We start from the raw sequence: 16,543 nt of genomic DNA on the forward strand, positions 1-16,543 counted from the left end.
GTCTAGAAAACTTCAGTATGTCACGATTGATGATGCATTAATCTTTTGTTATCAATTTGCCAAAACGATTGCCCGAATAGTATTCTTATTTGACGTCTCATAGCTCATATCAATAACTACAACCATTTAGTAACCACCCTTCTATGTCGCCTATAGATTTCAAAGCGAAAGAGGCCCATGTATCGACGAAACTTGGTCCATTAGGGGTCTAAATACTACTTGATATTGTTCAAATCCTCCATTACTTTTGCAACTGCTAGCATCTTTTCTTCCTCGAATCGTCGGCCAATGACTTGCAACCCAATCGGATGTCCATGCATTGAATTCGGGTCGTAAAGGTTCCAGTTCCAGTCGTCCAAAGAATTCCGTGGCTCATAGGATTCGGCATGATCGACATCTTTTGAGATGGTGGTAACGGGGAGCGAGAGAGCCGAGTAATCCAAGAAATTCCACACTTTCGTATATCCAACCCATCTATGCCAGTGAGTTAGAGACCCTACTTTTCTCAGTCTCAACGGAAGAACCTACCGGCAAGAGTTATGTGGCACCGACGGGTGAGCCATGACCGGAGCAAGCAAGGCGTCGACCCTGCGTCCTGAAGTTGGCGAGCACGCATTATTCCAGCGATCGAGAAACATTTTTTGACATTTGACCTTCTCCTGATTGAGTTGCTAGTACTCATATACTGATATAGGCTGGCCTCGCTCCACGAGAGCTTTGACTTGAGGCAGGAAGGGCTCGTTGCAAACGGCTATGTCACGGCGGATGTCCTCTCCCCTATCGGCTGTGTAATACTGGTCTTGGCAAGGAATTAGCAGGTGCTGCAGATAATTATGTGAGTACTTGCCTGGATCTTTATCATATCCATATGACTTGTGGTATCTTAGGGAACAATTTCGTGCTCGTGAGATGCTAACTTCTCAACGAGCTGATCAAGGGCTCGCCGGATGGGTGGATGCACCCTCACTACGCCGTCGTCTTAGATAACGCTGATGACTAGCGGCCTAGACAGCATTTCCTGATACATGTTTGACCTCCAGGGCAGAGCGATACACCGTGGGTCCAAGTTCCAGGGCTCAGAGTCAATCACGGTTTTGGCCGTTTCGGTGAGGGAATGTACCGAACGAGTCATTGGTCCAACTACAGACGGAATATGTTCTTGTCCTTCAGTTGAGACGGAGGCATTGTAATAGGGAAAACGCCCATGCTGCAGAGGAACTCAGTTTCGAGCTGATTTTTTGTAATCTTCAAAGAACGAAGAACACATACGCTTGGCTTCAGACCGTATAATCCCATCATACTGCTCGGTCCCCGGATGGATCCCCCGATATCTGTTCCCCATCCTATTAACGAGCAGCACCGAGGCGATGCAAGATCGTGACAAGAGATGCATCTTCTGGACGGGGCGAATATGCGCGACCGACGTATCCTAGAGTCGAATCAAAACCTTTCACATCAAACTGATCTTTGAGGGACAATGGAAGGCCGTGGAGGGGACCGACAAGCTTTCGTTCCTTCTGAAAATATGCATCTAGTTCAGTGGCACGCTCGACAGCTTGTTCAAAAAGAACCTCCGTGAGACAATTACTCTGTACCGTGCGCGTTAGCTTATTTTATCCCACTAAGAGCAATCGATATACCTCTTGATGTGTTTCAATCGCCCTATCGTGGCGTTAGTCTTGGATTCTGTCCCCTTTGCGAATGGCCACATTACCTGTGAATGTAGGCAATCGTCACGGCTTTCGCCGTAAGGTCTCCTCTAGACAGTGATCTACTCAAGGCTTCGTGGTCCAAGGAGCATAATTCGGTAGTTTCAGCCCTTGGATGGCTTTGGAGAAACCTTTCAATGGCATCTGCTCGGTCCAGTCAGTCATGTTTTCACAGACGCCGTTGTATCTCTTCTCAGCACTAGGCAGAAATTTGTGAGAGATAATGCTACCTATCAGGTTTTTTATTTTATTTTTTCCCCAAGATAAAGGTTGCTCTTATCATCTCGGCGCCTCGTCGGATTCATCTCGTCAAGTGTCGGCGGTTTTTCGCCGCGATCTCCACCCCAGTAAATACTTCGTCTTTTCGTTATCGCGTCAACAGAGCCGAATTTCTTCCCATAAATGTGAGAGCCTTTTTACAAGTTCTTAGCGTGAAAGGGACAATTGTGGTTGACACTTAGGATGGCCTGCTCAGAAGCTTTGCTCAAGGTGGCTGATGACGCGATCGCCAATGCAGACCTTGATTTGAGATCAATCAATTTAGATGCAAGTACTTCAGTTACGAGAAACAACTTGGGGGCTGCTAACAGTTGAGTGTCCTTCTAAGATTCATAGTCACCCGGAGATCAAATGGGAAGAAGTCTACGCCCACGACATACTATGCAACTACTTCAGCAAGCAAGGATTCGCAGTGGAACGAGGTGTAGGAGGACTTCCTACGGCTTTCAGAGCTTCCTTCGGCCCAGAAACTGGAGCAGACGGGCAGCCAAGTAGAGCAATTGCAATCAACCTCGAGTATGTTGGGTTCCACAACTACCTCTAGGGACAATCAAAGGGCTAATCGTTTGAAGATATGATGCTTTGCCCATACCCGGACATGCATGTGGGCACAATCTCATCGCTACTGCCGGCCTCTCAGCTGCTTTGGGCCTCTCCGCCGCGATCAAAGCAGGAAGTATCCAGGGGCGAGTCGTGGCCATTGGAACTCCGGCAGAAGAAGGTGGTGGAGGCAAGATCAAGCTGATCAAAGCGGATTTGTACAAAGATATATTCTGCTGCATGATGGTACACCCTATGTACGCATTCCGGTCATCTACTCGGTGATCAAAGCTTGAAGCTGATTTGTTTTGCAGGCAACAGGATAATGCATACTTCACGAGCATGTGCGGCTCGGAGCTGACCATAAGGTACATTGGAAAGCCAGCGCATGCCATGGCTGCTCCCTGGGATGGCGTCAACGCGCTAGACGCAATGACTTTGTTCCATACCAGCATTGGACTGTTGCGCCAGCAAATAATGCCCACGGATCGCATTCGTGGTGTCCATGCTTTGTTCTTGATCACAACTAATAGCAGTAGTGTGACGGTCTGGCTCCTCGATGTAGCCCGTGCCTTCGACGCGGCGTTCACTGCGAGCCGCATTCTCGTACTAGACGGGCCGGCATATCGACTGAAGACGAGAAACGAATGAGACAGCGCATTGCTTGGCTAGAAACTGAGCTCGGACATGCATGTGGCTTGTCTCCACAGGACGTGCGAAAGATTTCCACCGGAGAACAAGTTGCTCCTAGACCCTCGGCGCCATTGATAGAGCCAAGTCCGGTAGGCATGACTTACACGCCAGACCCAGGAATCCACGAGAGGCAGCAGCTGTCTTTAAAAGACCCAGGTGATGGTGTCGAGAAAGAGGTCAGCGATATCGCAGCAAATGTAGCAGTACTCTCGTTGAGTGCAACTGGGGAGATGCGGTTTATGGGTGGCCCCAGTGGTGTCTTATTTTCCCGGTTAATTGCATCCACGGTCAAGGAGTATTGGTGTGACAAGGACATTGAGCGGAGAAATATCACCAGACTACTCAGGTATCTCGACAATGAAGCAGGTAATGCCTATAGTGATGAAAGCAACGGTCCGGATTCCAGAGGTAACCAAGAACTTCCGCAATTCAGCACTGCAAAGAAGTATCTGACAACCTACCTGCAATGGGTCCATCTCACCTATCCTATATTTCATCATGCAACTTTGGATAATCTTATCCGGCTCGTCTACGAGAAACCGACACAGCTCTCTCCTTCACAATGGACGATCTTTTATCTAATCATAGCCATGGGTGCATGACATGAGCACCACTTATCTGACAACCATGTGAATCTTGAGTTTCCGGCTTCCCAATATTTTACTGCCGCTATGAGTTGGTTTTATAAGGTTCTCCCATTGGAAGGGATGGACGGCCTTCAAATAGTTTTGCTGTTGACTATATATTCGTCGTACCGTCCCACGGGTAGTAACCAGTGGCATCTGGTGGGAATGCTATGCGGGTCAGTGATTTGTCTTCCCTTGTATACTATTGTATTTCTGACAATAACGTAATCCAGCTTTGTATCGACATGGGCCTCCACCGGCATAATCCAGATTGGAGTTTCACTGTGGACGAATGGGATATTCGACGGCGTCTCTTCTGGGTCACATATGCTTTAGACCGAACCGTCTGCTTTAACCTAGGTCGACCGCTCACGCTCTCTGATGATCACATTGACGCTCTCTTCCCCAGCCCTGAACGCCATGGCCATGCAGACGAACCCAACATTGCCTTAGCCTTACACCATATTCAACTTCGGAGCATTCAGACCAGAATTATCAGCGAAGTTTACACAGTGAGCAAATCAAAGACTACGATAGATTATCACCAACGGGTTCAGATTCTAGACGCGATCCAGAAAGAACTTGATGATTGGAGAAACCGACTAGATTCAATCTACTCTTCGCATCAAACTCCCCATTCCTTCCAATGGTACAAACGTCTCTACCATACAACCACTGCTTCTTTACACCGCGCAACTCCACTCTTCCCTCGACCTTCAGAAGAATCTATAAAACGGTGCTACAATGCCTCCACCAGAGCAGTTCGGATTTATCATTCGCTGCTCCGATCCCACGAAATGGAGTACTCGTGGATGTTTATCTCCGGCTGTTACCTGGCCGGGATTACCATGTTTTACACACTCTGGTCCAGCGGATGTCTTCCCAAAACTGTTCGACTGGACGAGGTAACTGAATCATGCCGCATGTGTTCCAATGTGTTGGCTGTCCTGTCTGTACAGTGGAGAGCGTCGCCCGAGTTCATAGATACGTATGAGGCCTTGGCTAATATCACAACTAAAAGACTCGTGAAGGAACTGCAGCAGCGGTGTATTAGTGATGCGGCATATGGTAGCAATGACATGAGTCTGACACAAGATACGGATATTTCTCCTGAATCGGGGTTGTTGTTGGACTCTTTGAGTTGGCCGCAGGATTTTAATTTCAGTACTGCGTTGACCAATCCAGATTGTATTACTGAGGTCTTTGGTGACCTTTTGAGAGAGCAAGAAGACCCATGGTACATATAGTTGTAAAGTGCTAGTGATACCAAGGTCGTTCTAGGTATACAATCTTAGATTCAACTATTGTTCTTGGTATGATACGTCACGGCAAGGTAGTTAGACAATATCACACTAACTAGAAAGAAGTTACAGCTGTTCCTCCTCTTGCTCTACAATGTTACCAGAGCGGTTCGGAACATGCCTGAGCAAACTTCCAGCGTTGAAACAGTGATAGAGCCGGATGGTTCAACCACTCTATGCACTTTGGGTATTTCCCCTCAATCCGAATATACCCAATTGTGGCAGACATGTATCACGGCTGCGAGACTGTCGCATTTTGCGCTCGATGCGCGAGTGGAGAGCCTGTCCAGTGGACTATAACCTTCTCTTTAGCGGAGGAGATTATCACCATTGATCGGTCTTGTTCTACCACACGTCTCGATGTGAACACCTGTTCGAAAAGCGGCCCGTTCACTCTGTTCTATACTGCAGGAGGAAAGGGAAGCATCGAGTAATTGGAGAAATTACTTTTTCGTGTCATCTTTGATGCAGGCGTCATCGAAACTTTTGCTAGCGATAGATTTGCCCTCGCAACGACAATGTACCCCGAAACTCGTATGACAGAGTTCGATGACAGCAGAGATAAATGACGGGACTAAAGCTCCACGCGACTGACATTTGTCGAGGTAACAGAACCCCAACACAAGGTTTGCAAGTATGGGATTCTGAATACGATTCGGGATCCACGACTGCCAGCCTCCTCATTCCTGGCAATCCGTAATAGTCATAATTCTCCATTTGTAATTCTATAGGGAGGCGGAGAGTTTGTGTGTGGGTGGTGGCAAACCGGTAAAGTTTGCGGATTTACCCTATGACTAATTTCAAAGCTCGCAGGCGTCATGTTGGTTAAACTATTGGGACGACTCTCTAGCTATTTAACCTCTGTAGACTCCAGAGTGGCTTTTACAGCCCCAACCCCTGATGTATATATGAGCGAGTCCCTTTTTCCCAGCGGTATTAGATAGGAACGCTGGCTCCCTCGGCATAAATGGCAATCTCATATTATCAACCAGTGCCCTGTGGACTTCGAGACTAAGAGTCTTTGAAAGAGGATATCCTAATACTTGGGAGTGGGCTCATCACAGTTTAGCTGCAGCTAATATAGTAGTAAGGGGGGATTACGGGAGTCCTGGTAATTTCTCCAGTCAATGGCGCCTTGATGTCCTATCCGTCTTACTCCTAGCTCGATGGCCCGACGAAAGCATGGTTCCTGTACATATTGTACTTGGTGCTTCGCGGCCCTCACCGAGGTATTGCCGCCTCATGGCCGCATTGACCGAAAACCCTCCGTAGGCGAGGATAACCTGAGGGTAGGAATCGACGTACTTTGGTGTCTCCCGACGCGAGAAGCTCATATGTAGGACAATTATACTTTCCATGGCGCGGTACCAGTCTTCTATCAGCCCCTGTCCATTACTCACAGTCTTCACTAGAGCGCCGTTCACCAGCTCAATGATGACTCCTTGCTGAGTGCCGACGTTGTCGTATTGTCATAGTTGTGCAATGTTGTTTCCCGTTGGATGTCTTTGCTTTTCATCCATTCACACGTTTCCCAGCCGTTATGAATCATAACCTCAATTAGCACCGGATCATTATTACAATTATACGGCGTCTCCTGGAGGTCAAAAGCCGGTATAGTCTTCTTCCGTGTAAGGCCTTGGCCATGGAACAGCGCTCAGTATCTTGAAGTAGGTGTCTGTGCGCGCAAAGAACACTCTTGGCATGATCCAGACCTCGATGCAAAACGAGTGTTACCGCCACGCTCTTCCAAGAAGGATCACACGAACACCGTTCTCATGAGCTGACATTGCCCGCGGCTGATGTAGCATTTTCGCCTCCCGCTACAATGACATCGTAGACTTCGGTCTGTATACACCCCATCTTGGCGTCCGGATGGACAATCCTGTATCATTCTCAATAGGAAAGGGCCAGAATCTTAAATCCTGCAAGCCCGGTTTTCTATGTCTTTAGGCAGTAAGCGAGTCGCCGCCTACGGACCGTACATACAAGTTATGTATGTACTGCGAGCGGGCCGTACACGGCATCTCACCTCCGCTTTTTACTTTCCCCAGAATCTTCCCCAAACTCAAACAGACAGGGTCATCACTATTTGTTCGCCGCAAATGATTCTACGAATACAGTTTCGTATCCGTGGCTTAAGGTTCAAGGACATGTCAGTTGCCATACAGACGAGACGGGTGAAGCGCTTGCGGCCCGAGACATCAAGAGATCATACAGTACTTCGTACTGCTCATCAACTGTGGGAATGCCCCGCAGGCCAGGGGCATGCCATGGAAGAAAATCTGGGGTCCCCGGATGAGCAGACTGTGGATACTGGGCATATAGTATTTCCATTTCGCATTCATATAGACCGGGGTTTTCCTCAACCCTGTACAGTCCAGTCCCTCAATTCTCTAAATAGATATATATTATCAACCAATTGAGAACATGTCTACCCTGACCATGACTTCAATCTCTTCGGGAAAAGCTGGAGACAAACAAGTTGAGGAAGTTCAGTCTCCGCCGCACTATTCGGCCACGGAGCTCAAGGCACAGAAGAGCCTCCTCTGGAAGCTCGACCTCGTCATCCTGCCACTGCTCTCACTCTCCTACCTGATAGCCTACTTGGTGAGGAACTAACTGCACTTACCTACTATTCTTGCTGCCGCTCATTCTTGGTTTTTTCTTTTTTTTTGTTGGCAGGATCGAAACAACATCGGGTACGCGCGTTTGATGGGCTTGCAAAATGATTTGGACCTTTCAAGCCAGCAGTTCTACAATGTTGTTATGGTATTCTGTGAGTGGAACAACACCCATGGCCCTGTCTATCATCTGGACCCGTCTCTAATTGTTCCCTAGATGCTGGTTATCTAGTTTGCATCTTTGTTGGCAATCTCTTCATCCGGAAACTGGGCCCAAAGATCGTGCTGGGTTCCGCCGTTGTGCTGTTTGGAGTCCTTGTCTGCTGCATGTGCAAAGCTAGAGGGTACGGAGACCTGATTGGAATTCGCTTTGGCGTTGGCTGTGCAGAATCATTGCTTCAAAGCGTCCCTCTGTACATGGCTATTTGGTATGGGAGATATGAGCTAGGGAAGAGAATTGGTAAGAAATAGACCCAAATCAACGATCCTTTTTTGTTTCTTTTCAACGCGCCGGGCTTACTGATTTCTCCAAGCGATTCTTTATTCTGCAACAACAATATCCGGCGTCTTCGCTGGGCTGATCTCATATGGCATCCAGAAAGGTCTTGATGGCAAAGACGGTAGACCGTCGTGGCAGTGGTTATTCATTATTGAGGGTGTTGTTGCTATAGGTATTGGACTGGCAAATGCGGCATTCTTGCCCACCTTCCCTGAACACAAGCAGAATTCAAGATTCATTACCGATTTAGAAATCAAGGTGGCTCGCCAAAGAAGCCTAGGTATGAATTGCCCCCCTCCTTTTTCCCTATGCTAATATCAACCAACTCCCCTCGCTAGAATATAACTCACACGAGGTCAAATTCGATTCACGTCAAATCGTCAAGAGCCTCTTGGATCCAAAGACGTACCTACTTGCTCTGTTTTCAGGGTGCAATACCACCTTGATCGCTTCGACAGGCGCTTTCCTGCCCACAATTGTCAAAGAATTTGGATACAGCGAAGTCCAGGCCCAGCTGTTCACCATGATTCCATACGCGTGCGCATTTGTCACCATGCTGGCCGTTGGGTACCTCTCAGACTACTGCCGCAACAAGGCATGGTTCGTCGTCGGATCATTAACTTGCTCTGCTATCGGTCTGATCATCTGCATCAGCACCACAGGGAAAGGAGCCGGCATGTTCGGTGCTTGCCTTCTCGTCGCTGGTGCTTATCCCGCCGCTATCTTACAGATTACCTGGATCCAGGTTACTTTCTGTGGTCACACAAAACGCGCAATATCCTGGGGCGTCTGCCAGATTATCGGGCAGGGGCTGAGCATGAGCGGTGCCCAGATCTATACTCGCCCACCTCGCTTCTTCATGGGTCACGGCATCCTTCTTGGATTTATCGTGATGGGCATTGTCTCGACCGTCACGGCAAGGTTTTTAATGGCCCGTGCCAACAAGCAAAGAGACAGGGAACTCCGGGAGTATGAAGAGAGGGGCGAAGTGCACCCCGACATCGGGAAGTCTTTTGAGGAAACTTGTGATGATCACATCAATTTCCGGTACTCTCTGTGACGCTGAAATATTGTGGATGGCTTTGGTTTGGTCTCGCGCAGGTTGGGAAATGATACTCTTGAGGAAAAAAAAAACAAAGGCAAATAGCTATAACCGGTTCTGTTTTCTTGTAAATCCGTTCTTTTTCGACACCTGAACAGATCTATTGTATGTAAGCCACTGTTTTAGTAAATCTGGTACATACGACCATTGGGTGGGCAATGATTATGTGTAATAAATTTCTTAATATTTGATCATGATCTAGAGGGTCATGACATCAAGCGGAGTCTATCTGAGCAATGTAACTAAACAAAATCGATATTTCATCCACGCCATTCTCATGCCTAGATACATGCTGTATGCCAAGGTCATGTTGCAATCGAGGAATATACATGCTTAGAGACTGGCCGTTTTGAAGGTAAATAAATTGTCAATGGCACCGAATAAATCTATTACCATGCGATGTTTGTATATCGTTAAAGAGAGAGGAAAGACACAAGACCACTGCAGAATACCTAGGTATACAGTATTAGATCCAACCATTGTTTTTGGTATTATATGTCATGGCAAGGTAGTTAAGCAACATCACACCGAGTAGAAAGGAGGTCGAAATATCTAAAGACGGTATCTGAAATGCTTATTCTGCTTGTCTGTCAAGTCCTCGAAGCTTTCCATGGCCTCCTCGGCGAAGTTGGTTCCATCCAGGAGACCCTTCTTCTGCTTGTTACGGTTTTCAATATAGCAATAACCAGTGTAGATAATCTGCAACCCCATTGCACCGGCGTATGCGCCAGCCAGACCCCTTATAGCCGTTGGGTATCTCGGGGCTTCGTTGGCAAGGAAAAGGTGCGGGCCGGCAATATTTCCAGCGCAGTACAACCTAGGTATAATTAGTGCTCGAAATGACTTACATGGATGCAGATAAATAAAAAGACATACACAAAATATATTCCAAGAACAGTGCTTCGCTTCGTGTGACCGGCAGTGTTGAGACCTGGGAGTGTCCAATTCAGAACAACTGGGGACCCTAGAATACCTTGCATCCAACACATTCCGACAAGCGCGTATCGATGGCTCATGCTGATCTTGAGAATGCCAATAAGACCTGCCAGTCCAGGAATGCAAGATACTGTCAAAAGTCAGCCAGGAACTTATTAGTCGTGTTGCTAGGAAGGCAATGCTTACTGAGAATCGTGACACCAATCATGTTTGGCAATTTGGACAAATACCCAAAGGCGATGACCATGACTAGTTCAAAAGCGCCGACGGGAGTTTGCAAGAGGCTCGTACGCAAAGCATCATAACCAAAGCCTTCAATAATAGCGGACAAGAAGTTAGTTACACCGCCGTTGAGGATGCCATAGCAAATGGCCATTAAGAACAATAGCCATGCTTTTGCGTCAAGGAGTGCCTCCTTAATCTGTGCGGGCACAGTCTTGAAGTTCTTTAACCCAGTTTGATTGCGCGAGATCCGCCATACTGCAACGACCTTCTCGTATTCGGTCAACATTTTGGCGTTGTGAGGACCATCGGGTAAGTACAGGTAGATAACAAAACCCCAGGCAAATGTCAATGCGCCAACGATCTAGCGACAACCCAAAAAACAAGGTGACGTTAGAAAAAAAAAACCCCCCCTATTGGTAAAGGCCTCGGCGATGTATCTTACCAAGTAAATAAGCTTCCACTGGGGGATTCTTAGTCCTGTGGCATGGCCTGCACCATATGCAAGCAGGGCGCCCAAAATCGAGGAAATTCCATTAACCGACAGCCAAAATGAGGTACGGAGACTTTGCTCCTCACGCGTCCAAAGCATTGATGTCAGAATGATAAATGCGGGAGAAATCACGGCTTCTAACATCCCAAGGAAAAATCGAATAGCGAAAAATCCCGAGAAGTTGAATACCGCAGCCTGTTTGTAAAATATAATTCTGTTAAAATTCGAGATTATCAATGGGATTACAATGTTTATAGCTTGCCTGAAGCATGCACACCCCGCCCCAAATGAACAGCATAATTCCGATCAGCCTGCCTATAGGATATCGTTGCAGGAGAAATTGCCACGGATATGCTCCCACAAGCCAACCGAAATATAATGCAGACGAGACCCATGAGTACTGGTTACCAACCATGTGCGTGTCCTTTTGCAGGCCATAGGCGTTGGAGTAGTTCAGGCTGCAAATAATAAACAATGTTAGAAGCAAATATCACAGACTGTACAAGAGCCGTTCGGTTAGAAGACCGAGTAAGAATATTACTTACGTCTGTTTGTCAAGAAAACTCAGCATATAAGTTGTCATCATCTGCCATCAATCTGTTAGAATCGAGCCCGAATGGCGCTTAGGTTTCCCGGAAAACATAAATGAATATCGTATCGTACCATTGGCAGAACAATGAAATCGAATTTTCTCCGGACCTTGACCGAATCACGCTCCAGCTGGCTCTGATCGTATTGAAGAGATTGCTGGAAGTAGACCTTTGCGACATCATTGAGATCGATGGGTTCGCCCTTGAGACGAGCAAGCAACCACACGGGTTTAGAAGTGCCACAGTCGTGGTCCGCATAGGACATCACAGCCTCATCAACTTCCTTAGTCGTAGACATTTTGAATTCAAATATTAGATCAAAGTTGTAGCTAGGTAACTCGCACTCAGGGGAGGAATGAAACGAGGGTCATGCAGGCATTGGCCGTGGTCGCTTTATATATCTTACATATCTATTCCTCGGGATACTACGAGAAACTGGGCGTACGACAAAGGCTGCTGGAGCCTTGACAAGCTACGCAAGGCATCAAGTCCAGAATCATATCGTAGATATCAGAAACGGCCATCTTTTTCCTTTCCAGCCAAGCTTCGATATCTCCAGAGAGCTAATGCACGCCAATGGCTTGGCATAGATAGAGGGCTGTCTCGGGGCCCGCTGTGATTGGTGCGGAGACGGGCCAAGCCGGCAGAAAGATTTAGCCGAGAGCAGTGGGGGTTATCAAACCAATCAGAGTACGGACACCCTCGGTACCCCGCGATAGCATAGATAGCTTGTTCAACCATATGCTATCTCTCGGGCTTGCAATGTCTTTCCTAGAATTGCTGCACTCAGATTACATGGTAATTACTAGGTATAACAAAAGTCCTGTAAGCAGTCTGTGATATATTAGAATAATGTTTGACGGAAAGTGTGAGTATGCAAGTGGACGTTATATTTTTAGCGGTTAGGAATGGGTAACGCGGCGGATTAGGCACAATCACACATGCATGCATAATAATGGATCCATATTGAATAAATGCCACAGTATGCTCGCCTTTCTTGCCGCGGATTTGTCTCGTGTACTTTTCTTCACGCTGACTACTAATTCAGTACGGACTACTAACATGTCCTCGACGACACGACCAAGATATCAAATTTGTCTTATCGGTTCCGGTGGCGTTGGCACAATTGCATCGGTTGTGCTGACAAAATCTGGTCTGGCTTGTGTAACTACTGTTCTTCGTTCCAAGTACAACTACGTTTCACAGCATGGATGGAACATCGAATCTATCGACCACGGCACGCTCCACGGATGGAAGCCACACCGCCTAGTAAGCTCAGCTCGTGATGCTGCGACTGACGAGAACGGAGAGCCAATAGAATACGACTACGTAGTGGTGTGTACGAAACAATTACCCAATAAAAGCCCTGTCACAGACATGATATCATCGGTGATGACGCCTGGGAAAACAACAGTGGTCATGATACAAAATGGCATGGGAATTGAACAAGAGATAATCAGCATGTGGCCAGAAAACGCTGTTATGAGCAGTGTTAGCCATATCGGGAGTTCAATCAAAGAGCCCAACGTCGTGCTTCAGATTGGAAAGGATGTTTCGAAAATGGGGCCACATTTTCACGACGGACTGGACGATGCTAAGAGCAGGGAAAGAGCCAAGGCATTCGTACAAATGTACGTCGCGGGGGGCTGCAGCGTCTGCGAACCGGTGGATGATATCCAGGTGGCGAGATGGGAGAAGCTGTTGTGGAATGGGACCTTCAACACTGTCTGCGCCTTGATGAGAATGGACGTTGGTGAAGTTCAGAGAAGCAAAGGAAGAGAAACGCTGCTTGTTCCTATGATGTGGGAAATCTGGCGAATTGCAAATGCTGCAGGCCATCATATGCCGGAATCGATTGTTAGCTGGATGGCATATCGACTTCCGGACGACTGCAGTTATCGGCCAAGTATGCTATTGGACCTTGAAAACGGGCGCCCCATGGAATTGGAAGTTATTTTAGGAAACCCGCTGAAGACAGCGAAAGAGCTGGGAGTGGATGCGCCAATCATGACTACAGTCTATAAATTCCTTAAGCTAGAGGAGTGGAAGATTGACCAGAAAATATAACGGATTAAGAACTCAGTTATACAGCTCATGCATAAGGCTTTGATACGCAAAGAATGAGGCGAACGTCATGCTTCTACCTACTATTTTGTTCCGCTAAACATTGTTTCTTTTTTGAGAAGTACTACCATTATAATTATTAACCCAACACGCCCCATTACCTTAGTAAAGACAATGATGGAAATAGGATCCCTATAGACGATGCCACAAGCATTTTAATTCAAGTTAAAGGGTGTGCGAAAAGCTAGCGCTCGGTGGAAGTTTATATCAACCTGGGTAGGTTGACCCAGTGATTGTGACCAAGGCTGCTCTTGTACAACGTTATGCTTACCTTTCGTCGCCACAGGCATACGAGCATTGAAAAACAGTGCTCTACGAAAAAAATCTCCTGGTGTCAATTTGTGCTCCGCTTTGGGGTCGTGTTGGTAACCCTATGCGTATTTATATTTAAACACATAACGCAGCTTTCTTATTTTCATAGTGAATAAATACTCCCTACCCCACGTGCTTCTCGTTTCTTTTTCAAAACCCCGCCTAACAGTGAACACTGATCCTTAAGCACCCACCCATCAAGTAATTCCAACGCTCCGCCTATATACATAGGATAACGGCCATGTCCCAACCAGTGTACCATTACCTCGACATCGGCCGCCTCGGTCGAGGGGAAGTTGTTCGGTAAGTGTTCGACTGTTATCGTAAAAGTAACGCTCGCTAAGCTCTTATGCTTTTTAGTCTCTTTTTGAGGGACGCAGGAATCGATTTCAAGGATGTTCGTTACGCATATGACGACACCTGGCCGGCGACCAGCAAAGATCTAATGGAAAAAGGAATTTCCCTAACAGGAAAGTTGCCGGCAATTGAGTACAAGGGTAAAATCTTGTCCCAGGTTCGTTTCTAATATCAACGTCTTCGACAGTGATATTCATTTGAGACTGACAGAGCTTTCACCAGCATATCCCCATTCTCCGCTTCTTCGCCCGCGAACTTGGTGATTATGAGGGAGGTTCCAATTATGAGAAATACGTCGTCGACGCTGTGTCGGACTTGTACATTGACTGGCGAGTAAGTACTGCGGGCGCATGTGTGATATTTAAAACTGATATAACGACGTATAGTCTCAGTGGGTTGCCTGCTTGAGCGGGGTGACCGAAGAATACAAGAAAAAAATCACAGTGGATTATTACCATCTTATATCACGGTACTACGCTGAACGCGGTGGACCATATCTCCTTGGAGACAAGATCACCTACGTCGACTTTGCAGTTTATCAATCTATCGACAATGATGAGAGAATTGGAACTCTTCCGGTCAGTAACCCTGTCAAGAGGTCCGATTCCACTTTCTTCACTTTCCATCTTGCTGATCCATGTATTTAGCCGTTGCCGGAAAATCTGGTGAAATTCCGAAAAATATTTGAAGAAAGGCCCCGTATTGCTGAATACATTGCTAGCGGTCGTGAGTCCCAAGCTTAGTTGGGCTAAAGGAAGCCTGTCCAGCTGAAAGATTCAAGCAATATCGGTTACAATGAAAAAAGTCAGCAATTATTGTGTAACAACTTTCAGTAGAGCCGAGGATATTCATTGAGAATATTAGGTAAGAAGCATGGCATCAGTGAAATTGTTGCGGTATTGAGAACGTCACTCTTTCTGTTTGCCCATGCCTCAGTAAAAAATGTATGAACTTCTTTTATAGTATGAACTCCATTATTCTAGTCAAAAAACAGTCTTCATGATGCATAGGGGAATTCGGATGTTTTACAAGCGCACGCACTATAAACGTGTACCTTCAGGAGACTCTCTGCAGAATGTGGAATATGCGAGCAAGCGCACCAGTTGTACTTTTTTATAAATTCAGCTTCAATCTTCTCGGCTTTCTAATTAGTGCAGCTAGATTATTTGCTGTAAGACAAACTTGGTATATTTCTTTGAAGTTTGATATATCGTCTCCAAATAAGATTCACAAGAAGAAAGCAGGAAGGCAAATATCGACCGCGAGATTTCCTATTCTATTTCTGGCACTTATACCAACACAGCATTTAGATGTATTTTCAAGGCCCATATCGTTGGAAACATCCACATCTTCTATCCAGGGCAAAACGGAGGGCTACAATTCAACAAGGCTGATAGATGGATTCATACCAATGCCTTAAAGTACACTAAACATGCTTCTGATATTTGGATTATTGAATTCGCCAAGCCTTTTGCAGACAATTTGCTTGATGGACGTCTGGGATTTTTCTTTTTCATCTGATCTCGATGAAAGCTCTATTTGTGAATCATCATGCTCAATGACTGTTCCAATTGTGATTATGACTGCATATCTGAAAATATAAAATTCCATTACTTTCCAAAGATTTCTTGTAACTACAGTCAGCTTCATCGATATATCATTGATCACCAAGTACCCCACAACTTTCCAAGTGTGCATTGAGCCATGAGAAAATACTATTTTGCCTTGATAGGTGACGATGATAAAGAAGATTGGGAAATTACTACCGTGGGAGGATTAGGAACAAAAGAAAAGCCGTTGATGGTATCAGCAGGAAAATGCAGTTTACATCTCACGATATATGAAGACAACCGTCCAGATAACGAAGACAACAAGTGGCACGTGAACTCGACTCGCGGTGATATCCTTCCACAAATACACTATTGTCTTGAACATACAAAACTGTATGTTGGTATGCAAGGAGATTCCTATTCATTCGACATGAATAGGGCCAACATTGCTATTGAACATGGCATCCTAACACTGGGAGAATACGAATTGAAACTCGGACCTGTTGAAATTGTCTTGGTTGGAGACGTCGAAATCATCATAAGTGGAGAGAAGAAAGTTGAAAAAGTGAACTTACATTACCATCTTGAT

The 16,543-nt window shown here is 46.3% G+C and overlaps 6 protein-coding genes across 6 annotated transcripts; 4 read left to right on the forward strand and 2 right to left on the reverse strand.

Annotated features, from left to right (window-relative positions):
* Window positions 1-215: 215 nt before the first annotated feature.
* On the reverse strand, window positions 216-638 carry UA08_05032 (hypothetical protein; the record flags this gene model as incomplete). Its single annotated transcript, XM_020267779.1, has 2 exons — window positions 216-474; window positions 529-638. 2 exons carry the CDS (start codon window positions 636-638, stop codon window positions 216-218), a joined length of 369 nt encoding a protein of 122 aa, XP_020119845.1.
* Window positions 639-2,253: 1,615 nt separating this feature from the next.
* UA08_05033 (hypothetical protein) lies at window positions 2,254-5,094 on the forward strand (the record flags this gene model as incomplete). Its single annotated transcript, XM_020267782.1, has 5 exons — window positions 2,254-2,504; window positions 2,561-2,785; window positions 2,843-3,134; window positions 3,239-3,691; window positions 4,081-5,094. 5 exons carry the CDS (start codon window positions 2,254-2,256, stop codon window positions 5,092-5,094), a joined length of 2,235 nt encoding a protein of 744 aa, XP_020119628.1.
* A 2,481-nt stretch (window positions 5,095-7,575) lies between these two features.
* On the forward strand, window positions 7,576-9,328 carry UA08_05034 (hypothetical protein; the record flags this gene model as incomplete). Its single annotated transcript, XM_020267783.1, has 5 exons — window positions 7,576-7,755; window positions 7,831-7,924; window positions 8,002-8,229; window positions 8,303-8,548; window positions 8,607-9,328. The coding sequence occupies 5 exons, from the start codon at window positions 7,576-7,578 to the stop codon at window positions 9,326-9,328; spliced, it is 1,470 nt and encodes a 489-aa protein (XP_020119627.1).
* Window positions 9,329-9,922: 594 nt separating this feature from the next.
* UA08_05035 (hypothetical protein) lies at window positions 9,923-11,909 on the reverse strand (the record flags this gene model as incomplete). The annotated part of the gene is made up of 7 exons (XM_020267784.1): window positions 9,923-10,187; window positions 10,247-10,436; window positions 10,493-10,892; window positions 10,974-11,216; window positions 11,299-11,479; window positions 11,567-11,607; window positions 11,685-11,909. The coding sequence occupies 7 exons, from the start codon at window positions 11,907-11,909 to the stop codon at window positions 9,923-9,925; spliced, it is 1,545 nt and encodes a 514-aa protein (XP_020119693.1).
* Window positions 11,910-12,673: 764 nt separating this feature from the next.
* On the forward strand, window positions 12,674-13,678 carry UA08_05036 (hypothetical protein; the record flags this gene model as incomplete). The annotated part of the gene is made up of 1 exon (XM_020267786.1): window positions 12,674-13,678. The coding sequence occupies one exon, from the start codon at window positions 12,674-12,676 to the stop codon at window positions 13,676-13,678; it is 1,005 nt and encodes a 334-aa protein (XP_020119692.1).
* A 610-nt stretch (window positions 13,679-14,288) lies between these two features.
* UA08_05037 (hypothetical protein) lies at window positions 14,289-15,147 on the forward strand (the record flags this gene model as incomplete). Its single annotated transcript, XM_020267787.1, has 5 exons — window positions 14,289-14,350; window positions 14,408-14,561; window positions 14,615-14,737; window positions 14,791-14,982; window positions 15,052-15,147. The coding sequence occupies 5 exons, from the start codon at window positions 14,289-14,291 to the stop codon at window positions 15,145-15,147; spliced, it is 627 nt and encodes a 208-aa protein (XP_020119423.1).
* Window positions 15,148-16,543: the final 1,396 nt, after the last annotated feature.

This window comes from Talaromyces atroroseus, assembly GCF_001907595.1.
Source record: "Talaromyces atroroseus strain IBT 11181 chromosome Unknown scaffold_6, whole genome shotgun sequence".
Classification (NCBI taxonomy): domain Eukaryota; kingdom Fungi; phylum Ascomycota; class Eurotiomycetes; order Eurotiales; family Trichocomaceae; genus Talaromyces; species Talaromyces atroroseus.